This window comes from Arachis ipaensis, chromosome B6, assembly GCF_059453495.1.
Source record: "Arachis ipaensis isolate K30076 ecotype BB chromosome B6, ASM5945349v1, whole genome shotgun sequence".
Classification (NCBI taxonomy): Eukaryota; Viridiplantae; Streptophyta; class Magnoliopsida; order Fabales; family Fabaceae; genus Arachis; species Arachis ipaensis.
In genome coordinates, this window is record NC_142441.1 from 19,641,502 (window position 1) to 19,662,163 (window position 20,662).

Below are 20,662 nucleotides of genomic sequence, written 5' to 3' on the forward strand. Positions count from 1 at the left end.
TCGTGTCGAAATATATGACATGCTCGAATTGTGACAAATGTTAAAGAATTGCAAATAAACGGATGAAGCTTTAAAATTACAATTGACAAAAAGCAACATGTTTGAAGAACAGAAGTAAAAGATAAAATGTATAAAGCAAATAAATGAAAAGAAATGGAAAAAAAATAAAATAAAAGTGGACTTCCAATACTCACATACACTTATGCTCCATCGTCTGCCGTTGCGTCGCTGGGACTGAAAATTTTGGCAGAGGCTTATCTATGATGATCTAGTATTTTTGAAGAAGTCTCAAAATTCTTTTGAATTTCTACTATTTATAGGTCATGGCGATGGCCTTGTCATGGAGCATGTTGTCCACTATCTTACTTCTTTCTTTTTCTCAATTATGACCTTGCCTTGACCAGAAAAAATCTTAACCCCTAAGTTTTGACATCCACGTTTTCCTTAGTATTCACGTCCCACGTTTTTTTCAACTTGTTTCTCAAATCTCGCATCCATGTTCTCCACTTAATTTGAAGGTCGAGCAACAAACTTTGATGCTCAAAGAAAGGCACTAGCTACCTGTGGACTTTGACGTTCTTTGTACCATCTTTCTTCAACTTTAACTTGTCCATTTTTGCTTATTGTAGTCAAAACTATTGTTTTTGTAGCCGAAATCATTAACAGTCAAAATGCCTTATTTTTTTACCAATAATAGGTTACATGTTTAAGTTCACGCAAGAGCCTATCATCAATCTAAAAGATTAATTTACTATGTGGAAGAGTTTTATGATTTAAATAGCATTTAAATTTTTTTTATTTGTTCCATATAAAGTTTACAATTTTACCACGGATTTGACGGACAAAGTGCACAAAATAACTTCACTCTATTGTTTATTTTTAATTCGGTTTTGTTAGGTAGACAATGACTTTTGTAAATAATGTGAACAATGAATTTTAGAATTGACCCAATAAAGTAAAAAAATACTCCACCCTCAAATTACCTCCTAAACCTTAACATTAGGATAACCATCTGTACACCTAGTGAATTGAACATCCAACTCATTATTACTCATAGACGCCACTTAATTACAATGGAGCAAAGCAGATTCATGCATGTAATAACCACCAAGAATGTCAATGCGGATTTAATGAATATGTATTTTACATTGATGGTTCATGCACTAAGTAATCACTTAAAACAAAAGTATTTTTCTTTTCCTGGAGAAAAAAGAAAGGATATTGTAAATTGTAAAATGAAAGAGGGTTCAGTATTAATCTCGTGTAAAAAATTATTGTTACCTGCTCCCTGCCTCCCATTAACGACTACATGGGTTTTCTTGTCACGCCTTTCATTCCCAACATTGTTTCATATTCTTTTTGCAAAGTCCAAGCTTCAATCACTTTTAAAAGGAAACACATGCACCACATGATTGTTGTCATTGCAGGAGGTCATTAGTTGAAAGGACCTCGGCACGTGAACGTTTTACGTTTTACGTTTTACACAATTCACAATCAAAAATTCAAAATGGAATGGAATATGACGCGTATGCTGCAGGACCACTCAAACATTTTTTGTTGCCATTTCAGTTTGTATATTTTTGCGTTTAATTTCTTTGAATTCAAACTCTATTCAAGAGGGTGTATCCGAGAGATCGAGTTTGATTAGATTTAGACCAGATTTTAATATTTTATTAAATTTATTTTAAAAATTCGAATCTAATTCTTACATTATGTTAAATCGAATTAACTCCATGTATAATTACTATATATAATTTTTTAAATGTTATAATATTTATACTAAAATAAATTATTTTAAAACAAAAATAATAGAATAGAATATAAATAATATTAATTAAAATATAAAAACATAATATTTCACTGTTAATTTCATTGTAAAGTATATTAGTTGTAAAATTTCACTTTGAAATGGACCAAGTCTATTGAAATATGATTCAAATCTGACTCAAAAGTTACACAAGATAAAAATGACAAATTTGAATTTGACTAACTTGTTTTGGGTTTGGACCGAGGTTCTTGAACACCCTCTAATATCCAACATTATATAATTTTAATGTCTATGCTCAAAAACGATTTCTGAGTTTGTGTAATGTGCATGGATGATATGATCTCCTATTGTTCCCAAGATTGTTCCCAATATATATAGTAAACATAAGGTAAAAATGTTAATAGCGGTACTAGTACTACAGTATAAAAATCCTTTTTCGGCTCCTCTATTTAGTTGATGCGAAAAAAACAAGGATGTTCTGTGCAGAAGAGTGTTGCCATATTTTGACTTCTAGACTAGCGAAACAAAATGCAACACCCGTCATTTTCTTTTTCCTTTTTTCATTCCTTTTACAAGCAAGTAGAAAAACTATGGATAAGTTGTGGGTTTTTTTAGGGGGATAAAATGAAGGCAACATGAGATGAAGCTATTCCCTTTTAACCATAAAGAACTATTGAAATGAGTATGAAGAGTGGCTGACAGCATTATTTACAAGAATTATACATGTCCACAAGGAAATAAAAAACATTTTAGCTTCTTTGTTGGTTGGATAATCATAGTTATTAAATGAGAATACCATATCCAAGGCAAAAATGTATATAAACGTAACAAATCATAGTATGGAGCATCCAGGTCCAACAAAATTAAAGAGCAAGACTATATATACTGCAATGTTTCATAAGGCCTAAACATGAAAACCAAGGTAATAATATAATAATAATGCTACAACTTTTAATTACAATATAAAAATTTTTATAGACAGGATTCTCTCTATAGGTGACAAAAACATAACTAATCACTACTTTCCTCTTATGCACAGAAATTGATAGAATACAAGAAAGAAAGAATACGAACTTGAGATTTGAGAAGGCATATGGGATATAAGAAAAAAGAAGACAGAAAAAATAAACCCTATGATCATTAAACTAGACAACCAAAAACCAAAAACAATTTGACAATTGCAGGAATAATACTTATGATAAACTGTGTATACTATAAACAAACATTAATAAATAGGTTGTCCTACACAGTTAATAGGAACTATTATTCTACTACCCTAGTTCCAAATGCTTCTCTTTTTAGATCCCCCAACAGTATAACAAAATTTCTGAGGAAGCTCTTTAGACTATGAATCATTGCCTATAAACTATGTTAATTGCAACTCTCTTGATCCTTTGCGCTACCCACCAACAGATGACAATTGCTGTAAAGAATTGGATTCTGGGGAGAGTGCTGCAATCAACATGTCCTTTGTGAGCTGTTCACATCCTTGTTGGGACTTAATTACAAAGGTGTGAAATATGGTGTCATTTGCAGCTGCGAGTTTTGAATCAATAACATTGATTTGTGCCTCTTTGAATGTTTGGATCACTCTTGAAACCGGATGAGAATCAAGAGGGCAACTCACCCTAACAATCACCTCATCCTGTGCTGCTTCAATATCCACATCAGCATTTCCACCACCATGGTGATTTTCTGACGCTCTTTGCATTGCCTCCGGCTCCCTAAAAGATGTGCTTCCTCCATGTCTCTCCCTCTCAGATTCCATCATCTTGAGCTTTGCTTGGAGCTCATTGATGTAGGCAATGGCATCACCAAGCAATGACGCCTTGTCCATCTTGGATATATTGGGCACCACAGACCGCAGCGCATAGAACCTCTGGTTGAGCTTCTCGCGCCTCTGCCTCTCAGCTTCCACGTGATTGAGGGGTTCCTCCCTACCATTAGCAGGCTTCCTTCCCCGCTTCCTGGGCCTTCTTTCGTCAGCCATGCTTGGCTGCTCCTCCTTGCACGAGGCCTCAACATCAGAAAGCTCCGACTCAGCAACCACAGGCCTCACAGAAGGTCTGGAAGTGGCTCCGGAGAAATCAATCTGCATTTGCACCTGCCTTTGGGGTTGATAGCTGCTAATCCTAAAATCCTGCGGCCTCACACCACCATTGGCCAACTCGGCAGACACATTGCTCGCTGACGACCTAGGAGCGAAAATCTCAGCAGCGCCACCAGCAGCAGCCTGCCTCACACCACCTTGAGTATGATTATTACAGTTACTATTATTATTATTCCCTCCTCCTACTGCTGCTGCTCCACCAACCCAAGCAGACCCGTGATGAAGACCATTGCGAGGAGGACCATTGGGGAAGTTAATGGCATTGGCATTGGCATTATTATTCCCATTGGGTTGGTGGTGGGGTACCCAAGGCCTCTCCTCCATCTTCCTAACAGCAAGCTTCTCCCTGAAATGGGACCTACCAGAATTCACAGCGCTTCCAAAAACCTTTGGCACTCCCTCAACAACCTTGTTATTGTTCTGGTGAGTATGGTCCCCGATTACCAAACCAGGAAAAAGAGCACTATTATTCTCATCCCTCTTTTCACTCATCACCGTCAATGGCATAAGAGGCTTACTATTAGCCATGGGGTAGGTGGTTGTAGCCTGAGACGAAAACACCGATTTGATGGCCTGCAAGAGCTCAAAATTCTCCGGCAGAGTCCTCACTGAACCCAACTCCAACACTCCCAAATCGGTAGGAACCAAAATAATAGTCTGAAAGCCAGCGTTTTTAGCCAAGAAAGAGCGCACGCAGTATTCAGAGTTGGATTTCATGGCGTCCGAGAGCCACAGGTGCTTCCCGGACGCAAAGCACTTACCTGGGCCACCGTGGCCGCGGGGAAACGAGAAGTACATGGAAGCAAGAAAGAACATCTCCGTGTCCGTCACGCGGTCGAGGCCAAAAGCGTAATTGTCCTCGTCGGAGCCACCGAACGTAGTGTGTAGCTTCTGCAAGACCCTCTTCCTCATCCTCTGCTGCATCTCGTCGTCGATTCGGAGACTCAGAATCCCTCCCCTAACACCACCTCCGCCGCCTTCTTCGGCATCGTTGGGCTCCCTGCAGGAACCGTCGCCCCATCCGAGAACCCAGTCGCCGGATTTGGACTGAGATAACTGCCAGAAAATGGCGTAGTTCCAACTGAAATTCGAGAGGTTGGGACGGTCCACCAGATCGGAAAGCTTGTTCTGGAGAGTCTCGTCGCTCCCAACTGCCACTAACAGGTTCTCATTGGATACCGCGTTTGTCACCAAGAAATCCAAAGCGCGTGCTCCCAAAACCGCCGCTACCGTGGCTTTATCGTCGTCGTCCCACACCACGCGCCCCATCCCCACCTCCATGTTCTTCGCTCCCAACACAACACTTGTTCTTCAAAAATAATAATAAAATTGTAAATCCCTAAAAACGAAATCTAATATTAATCCTCAAAATCCCTGGATCCAGCCCCGGCCTCTACACACCCACCCAATCAGATAAATCCGGTTTTCTTTCTGCTTCCATCTCATGAATACGGTTTTCAGCTCTCAGATCTCGGAGCAGTTTCAGCTCTGCCCAAATTATAAGGAAAGAGGTAAATCTAAGAAGAAGCTGGTGGAAGGGGAACACAAGAGAGGGTTACCGGGTGACATGGGAACACGGATATGGACATGGACATTTCAGAGTAAAAGAGAAAGTGCAAGGAAACCAACACGAATATTGAGTCTGTGTTTTGTGCGAATGAGAACGAAGAAGAAAGAAAGGCTTTTCTTCCTTCTTAGCAGAGTGAAAGGAAGGGTCAGTGTGAGAGAATTGAAGATTGAAGAAAGAAGGAATGTGAATGGGAAGAGGAAGAGAAAGAGAAAGGAATGAACCCTACGCGTTACGCTCCCTAACTTCTAACTGCAAATGCCTAAACCATGGTTGGGTCAAACTAGAGTTCAGACTTTAACTATAGTTATTTTGTGTTATTATACTTATTAGAGTTTAGTCGGCAACAATTATCATATGCTTTTTTCCTTGTTTTTGTTTGCCTCTCTTCCCACCTATTGGACTATTGCTATATTCTGCTCAACACAAAACACCAGATTTCATTTTTTAAAAAACACAAATTACTTATCTGTCACCGATTTAATTATACAAACGAAAGGAAAGTATTATAATAATATTATTGTATACCAAGTTCACGATACTCGTGCTTAATAGTGGCCACAAACAATAACTCGCACGCAAGTCCTGTGCCATAAATGTGACACACACATTTGTTGTCTCAGCACGTTAAACTCGCCTGGCTATTTACTTTTCATATTGGTTTAATTAATCAGTGCTCTAAATATACATAGTAGACTAGTAGTTAATGTTTTAAAAGAATCGTGCTAATATAAATTTGTAAAAATAAAAATAAAAATTTAATTAACAAATACGTGTTTGTTTTGTGTATACTTTAAAACATAAATATAAAGAGGTTTAATTATTCTGTTGGTCCTTATAGTTTCGCAAAATTTTTAATTAGATTTTTATACTTTTTTTTTTCTTTTAATTGAGTCTTTACACCAAATTTTTTTTAATTGGGTCCCTACACTTTTTTTTCTTTTATTTAGGTCTCTATACCAATTCTTTTTTTTTTTTTAGTTGGATCCCTATAAAATTAAGTCAATTACTACTAAAAAGGACTTAATTGAAAAAAAAAAATTTTGTGTAGGGACTCAATTAAAAAGAAAAAAAGTATACGGACCTAATTGAAAATTTTATGAAACTATAGAGACCAATAGAATAATTAAACCATATAAAGACAAACACTAAAAATATAAACACAACAAAACATAACTTTTTTTAAAAGTATTTATCCATTTTGTTCTTCAAATAATTTCGAACCAGACATTTTAATCCTCAACTAAAATTAATTATTTGATTAGTCCCTAACAATTAATTCTGTCAGTCACTTAGGTCCTTTGTTACGTCAATTCTAACAGGGGATAAAATGGTCCCTGACAACTCTAACAGAGGACAAAATGGTCTCTATTCCCTCTGTTCAGAAACGATGTTGTTCTCCCCCAATTTCCATCGAACAAAATAGTCCCTGACAACTCTAACGGATGACAAAATGGTCTCTCTTCCTTCTGTTCGAAAACGATGTCGTTCTCCCCCAATTTCCATCATATCTTGATTATCTCTGATATTCATACTCTCCTTCTTTACCTTCACAGTCTTCTTTTTCGTATTCTCCATCCTCCTCTTCAACTCCAAAATCAAGTCATGGTGTAACTGTCACGCGTGTTGCATCTACCTCAACATATCATGGACCACATAATTCCCAAATTTCTATAACTAGTACATCCACCTTCTCCGCACTTCACCCACCAGAAGTATCCACCTCCAACCCCGACAACGTCCACCACATCCTTAATAACAAGTTCCACAACTACTCCAAGGACACACATTTCTCCACTCTCTGGCAAACAATATAGATTGTTGGACATTAGAGCATCATGAGAAGATTCTCCTTCGACATCACATGCAAATTCTCATTTGGAATGGACCCTGAGTGCTTCATTCCTTCTCTCTCGGAGTTCAAGCTGGCAGAAAACTTTGACCTTACATCCAAACTATCAATACAGCAAGCAATGTCGACGTCACCGCTCATATGAAAACTGAAGTGATTACTGAACATTGGTTCAAAGAAGAAGCTGAAGGAAGCGATCGGAGGGATGGACAATGTGGCCATGGAGATGATAGGGCGGAGGAGGAGGGAGATTGTGATGATGAAGACGACAGATCTTAACAAATCGGACTTGCTGTCTAGATTCATGAGATTCATCGAAGACGACAAGTACTTGAGAGACATAGTCATTAGTTTCTTGAGTATGAGTTGGTTGAGAACAAGTTAAGGGTTTTTCTTCTTGTGAACATTGAAATCGTAGAGTGTGCATTGTGTAGTTTGAAGTTGTAGTGTTAGATTGTTAGGGTTATGCGAGATATGATGAAAATTAGGGAAGAACAGTGTCGTTTCTGATCAAAGGGGTCAGGGACCATTTTATCCCCCGTTAGAGTTGTTAGGGACCATTTTATCCTCCGTTAGAATTGACGGAGTAAAGGACCTAACTGACGGAGTTAACTGTTAGGAACCAATCGAGTAATTAATTTTAGTTGGGAACTAAAGTGTCTCGTCTGAAATTCTTTGGAGACCAAAATGGATAAATACTCTTTTTTTAACTTATTTGGTATTTGAATACAAGACAAAACACACAAATCTCAGTCTTGTTAAAATTTTAATATTATCCTTATTGTAAACTACTACAGTACTACCAATGCCACCATTACACATTTACTATCTCAACTAAACTACCACCATCAACAAATTACCATTAACAATCTAAAACTAAATAACAAACTTAATCTAACAAATATCATTAAAAAATTCAATCCAACAAAATCAATACAAAATTATGTTAACAAAATTTAACCAAAATTCAAACAAATAAAAAATTAAATTATAAAAAAAATAAGCATAAATGAAGAAAAATGGTGACAGAAAAGAAAGGCAGAAAAATACGAATCTGCAAATAGAAAAGTAGACGAAAGCAAGAGAGAATAGGCATCAGTGATTTGAGGGAAGGAAAGGAGGAGGAGAGGTGGCAGTAGACTAGTGACATGACAGGAAGAAAGGCGACGATGGCCTTTGTGGCAAGAAGAGAAGATGAGAGGTCTCTATGTTTTGGGAGTGGAAGAGAGGAAAGGAGAGGGAGGAAGGAGAAGATAAGTGGGAGTATAATTGGAAAATAAATATTAAAAATATTGTGTTTATGTCTCAATATTTGTGTTTTACCCTTCAGTGTCATATACAAATTTTGTGTCTTTGTGTATTTTTGTGTCTTTCTATATCTTTTAAAATTTTATGTCTCACTAACTAAACAGTGAACGTATATTACCGTATCTATGTTTTAGATAGACACATCCATCAACTAAATGCACACTTAAAAACAGATATTAATATCATCATTTTCAGTAAAAGTTTTCAAAATTTTGACAAATATTAAAAATTTAAATTTGACATCTATTTTTATAAAAAAAATTGATTGATAATTTTATTATATGTTTTTAAAATATATGTTAAGTAAATTCTGCAAGTAATTAAAATTTGGATTATATTAAGAAATATTCTAAAAATATTTTTTAAAAGATATTATGCATAAAAAATTAAATAGAAAACTTTAATTTTAATTTTCTCAATATTTTAGACTATTTAAAAATTTATGTTTTAACTCTTTTAATTAAAAACTCTATGTCCCTCTTTAACTAAATTCTTCAAATTTTAAAACTTTGAATTCATTAAAAAACATGATTTAATACCTAGCTAGATCTATAAGCAGATTAGTTTCCTTATATATTCATTCAGAACCCCACTCCCCATGATTTAATACCTTATTATTAGGGTTTAGGGTTTAAGTTAAATTTAATTTAATTCTTAATTATTTTAGATATTTTATTTTAATTTTAAAAAAATTTAAATGAGTTTAATATTATTTTATAATTAAATTTAATATAAATAATTAATATATTTAAAAGTTAATATAATATTTAATTTTATTATATAAATAAAATTAATTTATTAATATCACTAATTTACAAATTTTTTGTTAATTATTGAAGTAAAATTTAACAATAAAATAATATTAGATTCGCTTAAAATTTTTTAAAATTAAAATAAAATATTTAAAATATTAAAAACTAGATTAAGATTTAGTCTAAATATTAAAAAATTAAAATAATAGTTTATTCTAGTATAAAATATTCTCTCATATATAAAATTATTTCTGTTCTGGAATACCATCGTATTATCTTATTTATAATATTTTTTTTATGTGATATTATTTTTTCGTTTTTTATTATCAATCATGATATGACTTTAGTAGGGGAAAAATTGTATCTATTATATTAATTTAAGATTATGTTTATAAGAACAATTTCTTCCACTTACATTTTTTTATTACAATCAAAATGTTTTTTACATTTTTCTTTTTATGTGATTTTTCTTTTGGAATAAGTATGCGTAAAATTTTCCAATGCTATGCCAAAATGAGAATATTTGAATAAGATATCTTTTAATAAAAAATTCAAGACGAATAATTTTAGTTTATATTAACTATTATTTTTAATTAATAATTTAATATCTTTAGTTTAATAATTTATTATTATATTTTTAGTTAAAATTTTTAAATATTATTGATTAATTACGATAAAAAATAATAAATTATATTGGCCTTCTAATATTATTCTAAAACTGTTAATAATATTTAAAAAAAAAAAAAAAGAGTTCTTGACTTCTTTTGTCCTATTTCGAATAAATTTATCTGAATTTTTAATTCAAATATTATATTTCGAATAAATTATTGTTATTGTGTAATATATTCCTATTTAAACTGTCTGGCGTGCACTCCTAATTGTTACATCAATAATACTACATAAACAATTCTAAACCAACTCAATTCAGTATAGTTGTTATTTGAGTTGTTTAAGATTTATTATTTATTTTTACATATAACATATTTACATGGTATTATGAGAAAATAAATTTTTCAATAAATAATTCTTTGCTATTACGAAATATTTAAGTGCTAATAAAATTGAGTATAAAAACTAAAACTAATTCATTAATAATAAAATATTGAACTTGTTCAACAAAATCAAAAGAATAATATGATAACAATATTAACAGTTAATAGAGTTTGTCAACAAAATCAACCTTAATTAATATTATGTTAATTTTATTAAAAGAAATTCAATTTTTATTATTATCGAATTAGTTTTAATATTTACTATTGGACAAAACACACACTAAAATAATTTGAGAATAAATTTACACAATTATAACATTCTAAAAGAACTTACATTTCGATCCTAACCCTAATTTATGTAAACTGCGACACCCTACAGGGTTTTACACATTTTCATGTAAACTACTGTACCATAAACTCTAAATTGCGGCACCCTATCGCAAATTATAATAAGTCCATTGAAATTACCATTGTCAGCTACAGCTTACAAGTAGCAAAAGACATGCATAATCCGCTATTTATAGCCATGAATTATGAAGAAATCAGCAACGTAAATTGCTACTGACGGTCTCAATTTACGCTTTATAATGTTATAAAATTGTGATCGTCAGTGACGGATTTTTCATTCGAATGAGTTGAGAGATTTGTAGTTTATAGATTTTGAGAGAGAATCACGCGAGCACCATACTTTGGTGGAGTCATAAAAAAATTTTTTGTACCAAATAAATAACATTGCTCACGTTGTTGAAAATATCAATAAAGAGGTTAGTTGCTTTTTTAAATATAAGACTTGTCATTGGAGCAAAAGATTGGCGATAGTTTATTATATGTTAGTCTTTTACATTTTTTTTTATCACATTTCATTAGTGTAATTTTTCGCTGCAGTGAAAGATTAGATAGATTATTCTCTTTAAGCATTTGTATTATTCAAATCTGATTGAAACATTTGTATAAATGTTATATGTTAATCTTTTATCTTTTTTATCACCTTACATTTGTGCAAGTTTTGACGGTAGTGAAAGATTAGATAAATTATTTTCTGTAAGCAATTGTATATTAAAAATTTGATTAGGACATTTTATAAATAATTTATGTGTTAGTTTTTTATCTTTTAAAATATGACTAGTACGTATTTATTTATTTTTTCATTTGATGCAGCTAGGTGTATTTATAGTGTTAGAAGATTGAATTATATCTTAGTTGGATCCGCTGATTTTTATCGCTTGGCTAGGCTGAATAACCATTGATTTTGACTGGATAAACCTATGGTGAGCGCATTTGTTGAGACGTGACATCCTGAGATGCACACCTTCCATATGTTGTTTGGAGAATACACTATCACGCTGCGGGATATGGCGTATCAGTTGAGGTTATTTGTTGATGGAGAGGCCGTTAGTGAGGACCTCATTGACTTCGAACAATTCATTCTTGACGAGAAGCCAACGTGGGAGTGGTTAATTTGAGGATCTATTCCGTGAGTTGTTGCCGCCGAATAAAGTCGGGCAGATCAATACAAGAAAGTCGCTGGATATCGTTGAATTTACCAAAAAAATTTTGTCGATAATCTGTCTATCATCGGATTTAGCAGCAGAATAAATCATACGGTATAAACCGTGCCGATAACTATTTACCGGTGGATTTTTTCATTTGTCGCTAATTACCAGCGGATTTAGCGCCAGATATAAAGTTTTAATTAGAAAATTTTTGGAGTTTGTTACCGTCGAATTTTCCCTCGATAAATCCGTCGATAAACTTAAATTTTATTTTTTTAAAAAAAATTGTTTGAAAATTCAATATATAATTTCAAATATTTAAATTTAATAATTTCTAAACTAATAAAATAAAATAAAGCAGAAAAATCAAATTTGAAATGCACCAAACTCTCAATTACAAAAATTGAACTAAAATTAAACCAAAAATCAAAAGAGCAATACTAATAAGTATTAGAGATTAGGCTATAGTAATACTACTACATTACATAAAGAATCAACTAAACTAAACTATTTATGATACTAAGGCTATTATTAGTTTTAAGAGTGCAGAAAACAGTTAAACAACTCCCAAAACTAAGGCTGTTATATTTGTAATTTGTATACATTTTATAGGCTTAAGACAAAAACATGAAATCCATATCAAATTGAAACTACAGCACAATGTCTCCCAATCTCGAGTTTATTGTATATAGATTTTATGGGATTGGTCATAGATTTAAAACATTATTTAGAGACAAGAGCAGAACCAAATGATAAAATTATGAACAAGATCCTTAGATATGTTATCATATTGCTTCTCCTCAATATTAGGATGTCCAAAATTCAATAATCTTTTTCCTAATATAATGAGAACTCGATCAACTAAATTTGATTTCAAAAAAACAAATATTTTTCATTCCTTTTGTGGTAATCAATTATTATATGAATATAAAGACATAGGATGGAAACTAAAATTAAAAATTTGAAGAAATAATAAAAGAGGATACATATAATATACATGCTTGTTACATAGACCTAGAGAAGCTTACCGTATATGCTTAACTGAACTAAACAGACTTAATGGAATTTATAATAAAAAGGAGACTTTAACAAGAGTAATTGCAGCAAGAACATATATGAATGGAAATCTGAATAGTGTTAAACAATCAAGAAGAGATTCACACTCGATCAATTCCGCTGAAAAAATAAGGGAAGATCTAAAGCGTTAAAAAGCCCTCAGTCACCCAACAAACAATAACAAATGTATCGTCATCCTATTAAATACTCCAAGAATACTCAAACAATAAGAGGTTTAAACACGACATAAAATATATCAATCAGAACAAAAATAATAACAAATGTATCATCATCCTATTCAATTCATTAAGTAAAAGAGACAAGCAACATATATATGTATGTATGTATATATGACAATTAAACAAATCCTAAACCCCCAAACAAAAAAGTCGACAATAATTGCACAAATAATTGGATAAATAGACATATAAACTCAAAAGATTGACAATTTCAAAAAAGTTTCAAACAATTAAACAAACCCTAAACCCCCACATGTTGAAAAAAATTCAAAAAAAAAATTAAACAGAGAAAGGGATTTAGTACAGAGGTGGCAATAAAATGAGAAGTGGCAACGATAGAATGAAGAATGATGAGGTGGCGATGACGAAGCTGTGGGAGGCCTCGGCGAGGATGACACTATTGGTGGTGTTGACGATTTTAATGGACGTGGCAGCAATGAGGGAAGACTGATTGGAGGAGGCCGCGACGATGATGAACGAGTGTGGAGCAGGAGGCGCTGACGCTGTTGAATGAACGCAGTGCAGGATGCGGCAACGTTGAGGCGACGACAATGACTGAGTGATAGTGACCAGCGATGAGAGCAAGTGAGGGTGGTGGTGACCGGCGAAACGGTAGCGAATGATGGCGATGGGGCTGATAGCGAGAGAGAAAGAGAAAGTAGAGATAAGTGAGGTTGATGATGTTGCAGAAATAAAAGGAAAGGGTTCGCAAATTCAAATTTAGAGTCAATTTTACAGGTGGATTTATCGTGAAAAAAATTTGCTGGTAATGCATAGTTTGCGACCAAAACGGTGCCTTTCATTTAATTACGTTACCGTTGGATTTTTTTGCTCATAAATTCGATGGTAATGATTGTGCCAATTTTTATTTGCTTTTCCTCCAATTATTACCAGTGAATTTACTGTTGAAAAATTAAATCCGACAGTGACTTACATACCCGACGAATTTATTGCCAAATCCGCTGCTAACCTCCAACGATATTCAGCATTTTTTTGTAATGCAGATGACAATCCACTTCACATGATTCTATTAGAGGTTCAGGGTGCTCCCAGTCGATGCTAGTGAGGACACAGTGTGTATATATGCTCAGGCTTACATTTTAATGCTACTATCCACTCAAATGTTTAGTGAGAAGAATGGGAATCGAATTCACCTTCGGTGGGTGGTGTATGTGGCGATGCTTGATAAGTTGAGCAATTATAACTGGGGTTCAGCTACATTGGCATGGTTGTATATATCCATGTGTCGAGTTGCCAACAGAATTGTCACTAACCTGGCTAGACTGCTTCATCTACTACAGTTTTGGATATTCTTATTCCAAAACTCTATGGTGGAAAAATGTAGGGGATATTGATGTGTGCCAGAACTTAAAGGACCATGTTGTGTATGTGGATTTCTCTTTGTATCCTCATCACTATCCCCAACTTTGTTGATAGGCTCCGCGTCTGTATCATCTTCTCAAGTTGCATTTTCAACTCGATCTGGTTTTCTGTCGCCTGCACAATCAGAAATCATGCGAGGAGAACCAGCCATCGCAACCACCAACTCGCAGAAGGAACGACTGTTCCCACAACACAAGCATCTTTATCCTAGCGATTCAAATCAACCGCAAAAGATGGAGATGCAACCAACGGACAGACTGGTATAACCATAGGCATCAAACTGGAAGCTCCCTCCAACACAGTTGATTGAAGATTTGGAGCTGATGCCGTAGAACTGTTGATAACATCCACTAACTTCGCATATAACCTGTGTGCTCTTACCTCCGAAAAACTTCTCCGATAATAAAGTAGAACCTGTAGATCCTCATTGAACCCTATTACAAACATATTATACTTCACACCGGTTGACATAATAGTAATCAGAATCTTGTAAAATAACTTCTTCACTTACTTGATCCCACACACTCCAAGCTTTTGCAATATACTGTTTTTTAGATATGAGAAACTGTTTGATGAACGGATAAAGACACTCAACGACTCTTTGTTAGTAAACTTCACATCATCTCTTTTGCTTTTTTGAATTTTTCCTATATAGTGAACAAGAGCTAAGAAATTATCCTCATCATACATTGTGAATTTGACACTCTACTTGATGTGTACCCCGTTATTCTCGGCAATAGGTTCATAACTGACGAAACCGAACATAAAGCCCAGAAACAAACAAAGCAACAACGGAAACCTCTGACTAAGTCATCAACAAGTCTGTGCTACCTTCAATAACGGAGCCCATTACCAAAACACGATCACAACTCTGCAACAGTCAAAGATGCCAGCAATGGCACCCACCAGACATATCGGAACACACAAATCTCAACTAACACCTTACTCGCCTATAAAACCAAGCCAAATAGCCCATGAACAGTCAGGTTACATTTACTCGCTCTAGTTTACTTTTCTTATTCTCTGATAATCCCTTTTCTTACTTGAGCGTTGGAGTGCTTATTGCAGGTGCTCCCGCCACCGTGTTTCAAGGTGTCGAGGTCCTCTTGCAACGCTGCCCCCTAGACGACATATAAGCTCTTCTCAGAACGCAAGCAGCTAACTTTGGCGTCATATACTTCGGCTCACCTAGGACGGAACATTTGGCGCCCACCGTGGGCCCAGAAGTTACACTAACCCCACTCTTTTTCCATATAGTACATTGTATCTTCTTCCTACGCAAGGTTTCTCAACCTTCACACATGGCCGACAATGGAGTTCATCAACCCACCCAGGCCGAACTCATGGCCCAGATGGTCGAGCTACAAGCAGAAGTCAAGAGACTCACCGAATTATTAACCCTGAACAACGCCAGTAAACAAGAGGATAATTCCAAAGGCTCAACCTAAGGCGGCGTAGACCTTTTGGGTGTCAACCCTCCAAAGGAGAGGCTGACCTTAGACAACCCGTTCTCTGAAGAAATCACAAATTACCAGATGCCAAAACACTTTACACTACCTTCCTCGCTCGAGCCATACAAGGGGATTGGTGACCCCCGGACTCATATTAAGAAATTTCAGTCTATGATGTTTTTTAACGGACCTAGTAACAAACCTGTGCTTTGCAGAGCTTTCCCTACTTACCTTGACGGAGCTGCTCTACTTTGGTTTTCAAAATTACCTGCAGGGTCAATCTCTTCCTTTGAAGAGCTAGCAAGGTCCTTCATCGACTACTTTGCGGCAGCACGAATTTACGTACATGGATCGGATTACCTCAGCACCATTCGTTAAGGTCCCCAAGAAAGTTTGAAAGATTATATGACCAGATTTACAGAAGCAACCATGGAAATACAAGACCTGAACCCCGCCGTCCACCTACACGCCCTCAAGGCCGGCCTGTGGCCCAGAAAGTTCAGAGAGACGATTGCAGTCACAAAGCCAAAGACGTTAGAGGAATTCCGAGAGAGAGCGGCAGGACAAATGGAGATCGAAGAACTACGTGAGGCCAACAGAACAGAAAGAAAACCTAGAAAGGAGGAGGACAGGATACCAAGGTCGGCAAACAACAAAGAGCTCGGCAAACCATTCAAGCTCACTCCAAAATTCGACAAGTACAGCAGATTCAACACAAGGAGGGAAAAGATAATCAAAGAAATACTCAACGCTAAAATCATAAAACCACCAGCAAGAGCTGGGAGCTATCAAGACCAGAGTTTTGTTGACAAAAGCAAGCACTGTGCCTTCCACCAGAAGTATGGACACACAACCGATGAATGTGTAATAGCCAAAGATCTATTGGAAAGACTAGCTCGGCAAGGCCTCCTGGACAAGTACATCGAAGGAAGAAAATATAAAGAGGGCGATAAGGACAAAGAAGATCGCTAACAAACCTCGGGAAGCAAGGAAGCCAACAAATGGTCAAACAACGCCCCACCTAAAGGAGTTATAAACTGCATATCTGGAGAATTCGCCGGGGGAGGCGAAACAACTTCGGCAAGGAAGCGTAGCTACCGCGCAATGTTGGCAATTGAAGGAACAACACCACCTAACAACACAGATGCAACCGACCTAGAAATCACTTTCAACCAGGATGACATATGTTCGGCCGCACCACACTCAGACGACCCAGTGGTAATTTCCATCCAAACAGGCGAGCTATTGGTAAGAAAAGTCCTTCTGGACCCAGGTAGTAGTGCCGACGTTCTTTTTTACACTACTTTTCCAAAAATGAAAATATCGAAAAGACTCATACAACCCTCAGCCGGAGAATTAGTCAGATTCTCCGGAGAAAGAGTTCCAATTAAGGGTTATATATGGTTAAAAACGATAATGGGAGACCCCCCACTATCTCGGATCATCGACATACAATATCTTATAGTTGATTGCCCTAGTCCTTATAATATTATCCTCGGAAGACCTGCTCTGAATATGTTCAAGGCAGTAGTTTCAACTTTTCATCTATGTGTCAAATTCCAAGCGCAGGACGGAAAGATAGCAACTCTCCATTCAGATCGTCAACAAGCTCGGCAATGCTACAATGCAAGCCTAAAGAGGTCGGCTCTAGGAAAGAAATTCCAACAAGAGGTCAAAGCAATTCATAACACAAGTGAGGTGCTGTCTCTAGCAGAGCTCAACCCTCGTGGGGATACCCAAGAAAGGCCTCAACCAGCAGACGAGCTCCAGGAAGTCCCGCTGACGACGAAACCAGAACAAGTCACATACATCGGTCAAGCACTGCAAGGGAAAGAAAGATCGGAGCTCATAAAAGTATTACAAGACAATGCCGACTTATTTGCCTGGACCCCAGTAGACATGCCAGGAATAGACCCAAACATTATCTGCCATAAGCTCGCCACCAACAAAACAAGCCGACCTATAGCTCAGAAGAAGAGAAATCTCGGAGCAGAAAAATCAAAAGCAGCACTCGAAGAAACCGAAAAGCTTCTTAAAGCTAACTTCATCAAAGAAATCAGATTCACCACATGGCTCTCGAACGTGGTAATGGTAAGGAAAAACTCAGGTAAATGGCGCATGTGCGTCGACTTCACGGACTTAAATAAGGCATGCCCCAAAGATGCCTATCCTTTACCTTGTATTGATAAGCTCGTAGACAACGCATCAGGTTTCAAAAGCTTGAGCTTCATGGATGCATACTCTGGCTACATCCAGATACTCATGCATCTAGAAGACCAAAGCAAAACAGCATTTATAACTGAACATGGAAACTTTTGTTATAGAGTAATGCCATTTGGTCTAAAGAATGCAGGTGCAACTTACCAACGACTGATGGACAAAGTGTTCCACCACCAAATAGGCCGGAACATGAAAATCTACGTGGATGATATGGTCGCAGAGACGACTCAGGAAAGGTCACACTGCGATGACCTCAAAGAGATATTTGAACAGATCCCAGCATACAAGATGAGACTCAACCCAGAAAAATGTGCCTTTGGGGTGGAAGGAGGCAGATTTCTCGGATTCATGCTAACTTCACGAGGAATTGAAGTAAACCTTGAAAAATGCAAAGCAGTACTTAACATGGCGAGCCCTAAAACAATAAAAGAGGTACAACAATTGGCAGGAAAGATAGCAGTACTATCTCGGTTTCTACCATCAGCCTCAAGCCGATCATATCAATTCTTCCAAACAATAACAAAGAATAAGAAGTTTCAATGGACAGAAGAATGTGAGAAAGCGTTCGCCGAGCTCAAAGCCATTTTGTCATCACCACCCGTGCTGCAAAAACCAGAAGTCGGTAAACCTTTATACTTATATTTATCAGTTTCTAATCATTCAATAAGCTTGGATTTAGTAATTGAGACAGGAAAAACACAACAACTGGTATACTTCGTCAGTAGAGTAATGCAATCAACAGAACAAAGGTATCCGAAGATAGAACAGCTAGCTTTAACACTTGTAATAACAGCAAGAAGACTCAGACACTACTTCCAGATCTACACAATAATAGTAAGGACAAACCAACCATTAAGACAAATACTGACAAAACCAGAACTGGCCGGACGACTGACCAAATGGTCCATCGAGCTCTCAGAATTCGATATCCAATTTCAACCAAGGTCGGCATTGAAGGCGCAGATCCTCGCCGACTTCATATCAGAACTAACCTCGGACGAACACAACAGACTCTGGGAACTACACGTCGACGGAGCATCTAGCCGAGGAGGAAGCGGAGCTGGGATAATCCTAAAAGAAGGAGACAACGTGGTGGCCGAACAATCCCTCCAATTCCACTTCCTGGCAAGTAACAATCAGGCCGAATATGAGGCCCTCATAGCCGAACTCAAATTGGCCCTCAACCACCAAGTACTAAGCCTCACAGCACACTGTGACTCCCTCTTGGTCGTTCAATAAATCCGAGGAGAATATCAGGTAAAAGATCCATTGCTAGAGCGATATTGGCTCGTAGCAAAGGATCTCATCTCAAAGTTCAGTTCATTTATTATTCTACATGTGCATAGAGAAGGGAATGTTAGAGCAGACATTTTATCCAAACTTGCCGCCACTAGGGCAGACACACAAACATCGGCATTATCACAGCTCACACTTAAAAAGCCCAGCATTGAATTACTATCTATAACAAGGATTAACCACCTCCATGACTGGAGAGCACCTTTTCTTGAGTACGTTAACACAGCTACCATACCCAGGGACGAGCTCAATCCACAACAATTCAGACGAAAAGCAAGTCTCTACACAAACATAGCGAGAGAGCTATACAGACGCGGTTTCTCACAACCATTGCTAAAATGCCTAGGTAATGATGAGGCAAGGGAGGTGATAGACGAAGTGCATGAGGGCGTATGTGGAAACCACATCGGTGGACGAGTTCTTGCCGCAAAGATCGTCCGAACGGGATACTATTGGCCGACCATGAAAAGAGATTGCATAACAAAAGTCAAGACATGTGACAAATGTCAAAAGCACAAAGCCATCTCTACAAAGCCAGCCGAGGTATTACACAACATGGAGGTAAGCTGGCCTTTCCACAGATGGGGGCTTGATATCCTCGGCCCATTCCCAATAGCGCCAGGTCAGGTAAAATTTCTTTTAGTATCAATAGACTACTTTTCAAAATGGATAGAAACGCAACCCTTAGCAAGAATAACAGCCGAAAAGGTAAGATCTTTCATATGGAAAAATATAATATGCCGATTTGGAATACCAAAGGAAATAATATCAGACAATGGTAGACAATTTACAAATAACAAGCTCGGCTCATTTCTAAAAAATTTTAATATACAGCACCATTTTAGCTCGGTCGAACACCCACAAACCAATGGGCAGGCCGAGGCTGCTAACCGAGTTATATTGCAGGCAATAAAAAGAAAGCTCGACAACACGAAGGGTGAGTAGGCCGAGCTAATCCCAGAAATATTATGGAGCTACAACACAACAATACAAACCACCACGGGAGAAACACCCTTCAAACTAGTGTACGGGTCAGAAGCGCTAATTCCAGTAGAGATCGGAACTCCCACAATCAGAACCAAGCTATACGATGAGCAACACAACACATACATAAGGAACACCGAGCTTGTCCTCGTCGAAGAAGACAGAGACATCGCGGCAATCAAACAGAGAGC

At 36.6% G+C, this 20,662-nt stretch overlaps 2 protein-coding genes across 2 annotated transcripts; one reads left to right on the plus strand and one right to left on the minus strand.

Annotated features, from left to right (window-relative positions):
• Positions 1-2,886: 2,886 nt before the first annotated feature.
• LOC107645690 (transcription factor MTB1) lies at positions 2,887-5,896 on the minus strand. Its single transcript, XM_016349763.3, has one exon. It carries the CDS (start codon positions 5,157-5,159, stop codon positions 3,168-3,170), a length of 1,992 nt encoding a protein of 663 aa, XP_016205249.1. The 5' UTR covers positions 5,160-5,896; the 3' UTR covers positions 2,887-3,167.
• Positions 5,897-17,075: 11,179 nt separating this feature from the next.
• On the plus strand, positions 17,076-19,430 carry LOC148554799 (uncharacterized). Its single transcript, XM_088490502.1, has 2 exons — positions 17,076-18,062; positions 18,162-19,430. The coding sequence occupies exons 1-2, from the start codon at positions 17,076-17,078 to the stop codon at positions 19,428-19,430; spliced, it is 2,256 nt and encodes a 751-aa protein (XP_088346628.1).
• Positions 19,431-20,662: the final 1,232 nt, after the last annotated feature.